Source organism: Orycteropus afer, unplaced genomic scaffold (genome assembly GCF_000298275.1).
Source record: "Orycteropus afer afer isolate SDZICR_OR568_19922 unplaced genomic scaffold, OryAfe1.0 scaffold00011, whole genome shotgun sequence".
NCBI lineage: Eukaryota > Metazoa > Chordata > Mammalia > Tubulidentata > Orycteropodidae > Orycteropus > Orycteropus afer.
The window spans coordinates 11950830-11959496 of record NW_006921598.1 but is presented as its reverse complement, the minus strand read 5'-3'; the positions used below and the strand labels follow the sequence as shown (position 1 = coordinate 11959496).

At 38.3% G+C, this 8667-nt stretch overlaps 1 protein-coding gene across 1 annotated transcript; it reads right to left on the bottom strand.

The window, feature by feature from the left end:
- Nucleotides 1–5529: 5529 nt before the first annotated feature.
- CGA (glycoprotein hormones, alpha polypeptide) lies at nucleotides 5530–7528 on the bottom strand. The gene is made up of 3 exons (XM_007951041.1): nucleotides 7429–7528; nucleotides 6206–6390; nucleotides 5530–5607 (listed from the first exon to the last, which is right to left on the bottom strand). The coding sequence occupies exons 1-3, from the start codon at nucleotides 7526–7528 to the stop codon at nucleotides 5530–5532; spliced, it is 363 nt and encodes a 120-aa protein (XP_007949232.1).
- Nucleotides 7529–8667: the final 1139 nt, after the last annotated feature.

Here is an 8667-nt window from a genome sequence, read left to right as displayed (position 1 = left end):
GTCTGGTTAGCAGGCAAGTGTCTTAGCCACTATGCTACCAGAGCTCCCCTGACATGTGGTAGGCTCGCAAATATGTGCTGAGTGTGTGAATGAGCCAGTGATCAGTGATCAGTACCATTATTCTCTTACATTAAGCTGCTTTATATTTTCTCAATCTTATCTTCCAGAGAATCTTGATATCTTTGAATTCCCATAAACTAACAAAATTTCAGTACTTACTAGGCATTTAATATATGTATAATAAATAAATAAATGAACAAATGAAGCGATGTCTGTGTGTATATTTTAGTGTTTCTTAAAAAGTATATGCACCATTTTTATTTTAATTTTAACCCTGACATTAAAACAAACAGAATTTCTCATTTGGGCAATTCTGGACAAGCTCAAACTTTTACAGAGCCTCTCTAGGAAGCAGCCTTGTGCCTGGACTTTGTCTAAAGTTGACTGAGAATAGCAATAGCAGCAGTAATGTTATTACAACCACAGAGTCAGAGGAGTCAGAGCTTGAAAATAATTTCAAAGCTTATCTGGCTGATACTTTTCTTGACATTTGGGCTGAGCTTAGTAAATAGTGTTAACTGGTTCAGGGCCACACAGCAAGTCAGTGGTAGAACTCAGATTAGAGCTCACACTCTAGCCTTCTAGAAAAAAAGTCATTTGCCCTATGAAGAGTTTGGAATTTATGATCACAGTCACTCCACATAAATGTCCAAAGGACTGGATTAATTAGAGGTAAAAACAAGGCCTTGGCTCATTGGATTTTACTACAAGAGTCTTAGAATTCTAATATAGTCTTACATTAGAATCCATTTTTTTTAGTGGAAGCCATATCAGCAAAAATGCTGGTATGGTAAGCTTAAAACTGTCCCCCAAAGATGCCCACACCTAGGACTTGTGACTGTGTTGCCTTACATGGTAGAAGGGACTTTGCAGATGTGATTAAGATAAAAATCTTGAGATGAGAAGATTTTCCTGGACTATACAAGTCATGTAGTCAGAAGGGACCATTCCCTGAAGAAGGATATCATCTTGATACAGTGAACTGTGAGCAAAAAAAGTGAAGACCCTCAACGAGATGGATTGATACCGTGGCTATAATGATGGACTCAGGCATAGCAAAGATTGTGAGGATGGCGCACACTGGGCAGTGCTTCGTTCTGTTGTACATAGGGTTGCTATGAGTCAGAGCCAATGTGATGGCACCAAAGAACAACAACATACAAGTAGGCCAAATGTAATCACAACAATTACTGTAAGGAAAACAACAAAGAATTAAAATCAGTAGGAAGGGATGTGATGATGGAAGCAGGAGGTTGGAGTAATACAAGGAAGGGACCATGAGCCAAGGAATGCAGGTGGCCTCAAGAATCTGGAAAAAGCAAGGAAATGGATTCTCCCTTCAGAGCCTCCAGAAGGAACCAGCCCTGCCAACACCTTACTTTTAGCCCTACAAGACCCAATTTGGGCTTCTGACCTCCAGAACTGCAAAATAATAAATTAGTGTTTTAAGCCATGAAGTTTCTGGTACTTTGTTCAAACAGCAAAAGGAAACTAATGCAGCTGGGTAGGTGTGCTCATGGATTCACAGGGCTTAGAAAAAACCACTTAAGTGCTCAACAACATTACTTTCTCCTCAGAATGAAAGATAGATTGCTAATACCAGGCTTTGAAAATCTCTTACATCTTACTACAGGGAACAGCTTTCATCTCCCTCATGTCTCCTCAGTACCTCATTTCCATTGGATCAGCCAGTGCTCCCCTACATTCACCAAACACATTAGATGCTGGAACCCTTAATCTTACCCTACAGCCTATAGACAATGGCTCTGAGGTAAATTACTGACAGACTTGCCTGGTGAGAAGGCTGTGAGACAGACTTCATGAAGGAAAGATATTTGGTTGTTAGAGTAAGTAGAATGAGTATGGAAAGATCAAAGAGAAAGTGGACAAGACCATGGATGAAAAGTATGAGCAGTGAGCATACTCTCACCTTTCCCCTCTCAGGCCCTGAAAAGTCTCCCCAGTATTGTTCACCTTGCTCTATGTCTGTATGTAACCAGAAAGCTACCTGCTGAATGAACGGGAGTGACACTTTCCCTACTATTTTCTAACCAAATCCGTTCTTTGGGGGTAATTGAAGAGCCTGGTGTGTTTATCACCTTGCTAGGGAATTGGCTCATTACTCAGAAAGAAAATCTTGGCAAATAAGTGATGACTGAAAATTTTTCAGAAAACTTTATTTGCGATCAGGGAGATTTTGTTTGTTTGTTTGTTTAACATAAAGCAATTAATATTTATTTCCTCAGGAAAAGATGAGAAGGAAACAAGAGGCATTAGGAGAATAAAAGATTAAAACAAAATGGAAAAATATACATGATATAAAAAGTTCAAATGTGGAAAATCATGGCATTTATCTATATTGCAAATATCTTTTTTTTTTATTTTTTTTTTTTTGCAGTGTTCCCTTCCCTCCCCTCCCACCCCTGCTAACCAATAAAGAAAGATTCCTTCCATATACAAATCTTTCCTTGAATTTTTACAATAATGAACTAATACAATATTTGTCCTTCTGTTTTTGACGTATTTCACTCAGCATAATGTTCTCCAAGTTTATCCATATTATGCGGTGTTTTGCAGATTCTACATCATTCTTTAGTGTTGCATAGTATTCTATTGTGTGTATGTACTATAGTTTAGTTATCCATTCTTCTGTTGGTGAGTACTTAGGTTGTTTCCATCTTTTGGCTATTGTAAATAGTGCTGGAATGAACATGGATGCACATGTATCTGTTCTTGTCCTGGCTCTCACTTCTTTAGGACATGTACCTAGTTATGGGATTCTGGGTCAAATGGTATTTCTAATTCCAACTTCTTAAGGAATCACCATACTGCTTTCCACAGTGGTTATATCATTTAACAGTCCCACCAACAGTGTATGAGAGTCTCAATCTCTCCACATCCTCATCAGCATTTGTCATTGTTTTCTGTTTTATTGAACTTTGCTAAGGGCAAAGTGCTGGGGCAAGATGGCATCTCATTGTTCTTGATTTGTATCTGCCTAATGGGAGCTCTCCAGCCACTTCTTGGAAGGAAGATTGGGCAATCCTACTTCCATAGTGATACTGCCTCGGAAACCCAAGGAGGGGTTGCTATGAGTCGGGGTCGACTTCGACGGCACATAACAACAACAACAACAAACGGGAGCTCTGGTAGCGAAGTGCCTAAGGCACTTGACTGCTAACCAGAAGGCTGGCGGTTCAAACCCACCAGCCACTCCTTAGAAGGAAGATGGGCAATCTACTTCCGTAGTGATACAGCCTCAGAAACCCAAGGAGGGGTAGCTATGAGTTGGGGTTGACTCGATGGCACATTACAACAGCAACAACAATGGCTAATAATTATGAGCACTTCTTCATATACTTGTTGGCCACCTGAATATCCTCTTTGGTGAAGTGTCTATTCATGTCTTCTGCCCATTTTTAAATTGGATTATTTGTCTTTTTGTTACTGAGGTGTTGGTGTTTTCTATAAATTCTAGAGATAAGTCCCTTGTCAAATATGTCATTGCCAAATATTTGTTTCCAGTCTGTAGGTTCTCTTTTCAATCTTTTGGAGAACTCTTTTGAAGCACATAAAAATTAATTTTTAGAAGGTCCCATTCATCTAGTTTATCTTCTGCTATTTGTGTATTTTGGGTTATGCTTGAGAGTCTATTTATGCCACAAATTAGGGGCCCTAAATTTCCCCCTATTTTTTCCTTGAGGAACTTTATAGTTTTGTTTCACATATTTAAGTCTTTGATCCAACTGGAGTTAGTTTTTGTGTATGGTGTGAGGTATAGATCTTGTTTCATTTTTCTGCAAATTGATACCCAGTTTTGCCAGTTTCATTTGTTAAAGAGACCATATCTTCTCCATTTAATGGATTTCTGCCCTTATTCAAAAATCAGCTGACCATAGGTTGATGAATCTTTCTGGGTTCTCAATTCTGTTCCACTGGTGACCAGTGTGATTTTTTTTTTTTTTTTTTTTAATTTTAGGATCATATTTTAAAATTTCAGACTCCTTATGAATAGAACTTTAGAGTGGTTTTGATCTTTACTATGGCTAATACAGGAGCTCTGGTAGCATAGTGGCTAAAGCACTTGACTGCTAACCAGAAGGCTGGCAGTTCAAACCCACCAGCCACTCCTTGGAAGGAAGGTTGGGCAATCCTACTTCCGTAGTGATACTGCCTCAGAAACCCAAGGAGGGGTCGCTATGAGTCGGGGCCGACTCGACGGCACGTAACAACAACAACAACAATGGCTAATATAATCTAATTTGTATAAAACCATAATTTCTAAGGTAAGGACCACCACTGTTTCTGAGTATAAATGCCTAATAAATGTGACTTTGAAGCATAGTACTTCTCTTAAGAATTTAAATGGAACTTAGTCAAAGTACTTCTACTACACCTAGTACACAGTGAGTATTCAGCAAATACTTTATCACTTATTCATTTCCATCTAGACCTGAATTTCCTTATGTATAGAAGAAGATGATGCCTCTAAAAGTTTGAAGTGATGTCCAATTTTAATTGAGGACAATGATGTTCTTTCTTTATTCACCAATTGGTTACATCTAGATTTCTAGCAACTAATAAGATGTACTTTCTTTTAGTCAAGTATAAGCCAAGTGGATAGATACTTCAGGCAAGGAAAGAGTTTCTTTTTCTCAAACCCTAGAGCATTGTTCTCCGAATTTTTCTTCAGTTTTACATTTCTATCAGTAAGAATTTCTTGACCAAATATCTCCAACACATGCATGATTATTTATTTATAAATTGTATAGGAGCTCTGGTAGCGTAGTGCCTAAAGCACTTGATGGCTAACCAGAAGGCTGGCGGTTCAAACCCACCAGCTACTCCTCAGAAGGAAGGTTGGACATTCCTACTTCCATAGTGATACTGCCTCGGAAACCCAAGGAGGGGTCACTATGAGTCGGGGCCAACTTGATGGCAAATAACAACAACAACATAATCTATGTAAGTAATAAAAATTGAAGTTCTCATATTTTCTTCCCTTACCTCAATGGGTGTAGACCATGGCTGGAAGGATGCACCACTTGCTTTTGGAAGGATGAATGGGAACAAGGGTCTCCAGTGTCAGATCACTGATTACATGTGACCCCAACTCACCCATTGGCTCACTCTCTTCAATTAAATCCATCAAAAGCAACAAAGCTTAAGCTTGTTTAATTTAAGAAGAAATTATGATTCAATGATTGAATGATGATTTAAAAGACTTTATTTCCAGCAGAACCAGCTTTTTATGCTAAAGGCTGTATTTCATTCCAAATGAAAAGAGCTAGACTACTGATTGTATTGTAGGATAAAGAGAAAGGTGATAAAGCTGCAACATATCCTTGAAAAAGTCAAAAGTGGTATGGTAAGGAAGAGGAGAGTTTTATCTCACAAAGCCATAAACACCAAACAACTTAATCTTCAATTCCAGAAAATCAGCAGTCATCAACACAGCATGGAAAATATTTAAGATTTGTGATAATAACAGGTGCTGCAGTGGCACTCCGTGTGGTTCTCCACTTTGGCATTTCCCATTACTGTGGACTAAAAAAGAAGAAAATACATATATATGAGCTCTTGTTGCATAGTGCCTAAGGCACTTGATTGCTAACCAGAAGGCTGGCAGTTGAAACCCACCAGCCACTCCTCAGAAGGAAGGTTGGGCAATCTACTTCTGTAGAGATACCACCTTGGAAACCCAAAGAGGGGTCACTATGAGTCAGAACTGACTAGGTGGCAGTGAGTTTGGTTTTTTATTTATGCAAAATTAAATGCATATATATGCAAATATGTATATGCAAAATATCTCTATGTAGCCATAGGAACTAAGTAGATGCCCAGTGCATTTATATATTCTCCGTCTTATGTGCTATTTTCACTCTAAAAGGATAGGTTTGCATTATATAAATATGGTCTCTCCTAAACCCCCTCACCTCTACCTCATTTTCTTCATTCTGAATAAACCAACCTATACCCACAATACTGCTGACTCTATTAATTAAAAGGAACAAATGCAGCCCCTTCCTATCCTAATGCCCATCAAAGATGGTTCACCTTTGGCATTAAAACCCATGGATGTGCTTTGTGGGTATGTCTCTGATTTAAGCTGTTTGAAAGCTTCTGAGACCATATAAGTTCTCACCTTGATAAATGCTTTGGCCACACAGCATGTGGCCTCTGAGGTGATGTTCTTTGGAACTAACATTGTCTTCATGGACCTTGCTGGAGTAGGATATGCTCTAGAGAAGCAGCAACCCATGCACTGATAAATTGGGGCACCCATCCTGGAGAAGTATTTGTTTTCCTTTAGCTTGCATTCAGGGCATCCTATCATTAAAAAGGCAAAGGGTAAAATAAGCCAGAGAGGATTCAAGAAGAAACTAGAAATATTTCCTTATGTATAGAATAATAAATGTTCTTTTTTCCCCTGGAAAATATATATATATTTTTTTTTTTGGTAAGTTAATCTTCATACATAATATCTATTTGTACTGATTACAGTTATTTACATGAGAAAGCAATGTTTGAAGATATGCATGAGAAATCACAGTTTTAGTAGTTCCTCTCTCCTCAAGTGTGCATTCTGTATCTCAATGCTATAGTATGCCTGGAGGAAACACAACACTTGACAGATGCAAACACTAAACCCATCTGAGAGGAGAATTTTGCCCAGAGGTAAAATATTCTCCCTCTTGGTTTGTGCTGAGTTCCCCCCCCCCATAGAAATTCTACATATTTACAGAGAAAAATACGTCAGAATTCAGAATGCTCAGTGTATGCAGAGATCCTGATATTAGATCTGGCAGCTGCACTTGGGATTTGGGATTGCAATATTACCACTTATCTAGAAAAAAAACCTAACCAACAGTGGTTCACAATTTCATAGCAGATGGAATTATACCAGCTACTATATGTGATTTTTTTTTTCAAACAATACAGCAAAACAAATTTACTACATAAAATGGTTTTGTTTTTCTCACTTGTTAAGTGATATGAAAATTCATCTACAACACGAAAGTTAAAATCTTCTCAAATCTTTTGGGAGAAATGTAAAAAAAGAAAGAGTAACTGAATACGAAGCATTTTCTGCTTGTAAAACTCAGATAAAGAATAATAAAAAATCTATTTCAGATGAAAATGTACAAGCTGCTATTTAAATGGACATGTGAGGATCATTCACTCTACATTTTCTGAAACTTACTGAATTTTATGTTCACAATCTACAAGTGCCTAAATCTACATCTAGCAGGCAAAGATTTATTATCATGTTTGAAAAGAAGATGGAAATGTAATTAATGAAGTTATTCATGTACATCTAGAAATGTGTGCTGTTCTTATTACTACAAACCAAATTTGGTCACGCACCCTGCATTGCAAACTCTCCATCAGGAAAGGAATGGAGGAGATGAAGAAACACAGACAATATGACCAAAATGACAGCTGCATATTTTCTGTAGTAATCCATGGTTCGTTCTCCTGCCAAACAGACATGGGGAAAAAGAAAGAAAAATTAGAATACCAGTCACAACAGCTAGTAGCTTTAACATTACTGCAAGTAATAGTAATCCCTATCGTGATCCTTCTCCTTTTGTTGTTGTTGTTATGTGCCATCGAGACCGACCGACTCATAGCGACCCCTCCTTGGGTTTCAGAGGCAGTATCACTACGGAAGTAGATTGCCCCATATACCTTACCCATTACCGTTGAGTAGACTCCGCCTCCTGCTTGTGACTCCATGAGTGTCAGAATAGAACTTTGCTCCATAGGATTTACAACCTTTTAGAAGCAGATCACCAGTCTTTTCTACTGAGGTGTCTCTGAATGACTTCAAACTGCCAATCTTTTGGTTAGTAGCTGAACACATTATTTGGGACCACTCAGGACCCAATATACTCTAAAGCCATGTAAATGAAAAAAAGAAAAATTCACTGGCCATCTCTTTTCAGGAAGAAGTAGGAAGGTAAATCTTCCTAGACCACTTGGATTGGGCTTAATGATAACAACAATAAATTCTGTCTTTAAATATATTATCTTGTTAAGCAGACTCAACAAGGAAATGAAGCTGGATAATACCAAAGATATATTAGATAAATAGATAGTTGACAGATAGATAGATAGATAGATAGGTGATAGATGACGTGGCGTGACGTGACGTGACGTGACGTGACATGACGTGACACAAAAAGATATACAAGCATATGAGCCTCCCCTTCCAATTTCCAGGTTGGAGACAGAAGGAAGGAAAAGAAAGTGTCTCACCTGCTTTTTATTCAGTGTTGGTAGGTGAGCTCTAAGTCTCATTGTCGATATGCAATAATAGTAAATGCTGACCCAACAAGGTGGCAGGGGTAGAAAGCCCAGAATGTTGATCAAGGTTTTCTTTTTTTCTCCTTTTATTTATTTTATTTTTTTTATTGTGATTTGGGTGAAGATTTACAGAGCAAATTCACTTTCCATACAGCAGTTCACATACACTTTGTCTCATGACATTGACCACATTTTACCACAATGCTACAGCTCCCCTCCCACTTCCTCCCCATAGTTACCTCTTCCCAGTGTCCATCCCTCCATGCACTCCTGCCCCCTGAGCTGTCTCCCTGTGCA

Bases quoted from the DNA above. Each gene is read 5' to 3' on its own strand.
- CGA (XM_007951041.1), bottom strand. From the start codon at position 7,528: ATGGATTACTACAGAAAATATGCAGCTGTCATTTTGGTCATATTGTCT. The intron at 6,391-7,428 runs GTGCGTGACCAA...TTTTAATGATAG, and splicing joins TGGAGAGTTTGCAATGCAGG to GATGCCCTGAATGCAAGCTA. The intron at 5,608-6,205 runs GTGAGAACTTAT...CTTCTTTTTTAG, and splicing joins TGGCCAAAGCATTTATCAAG to TCCACAGTAATGGGAAATGC.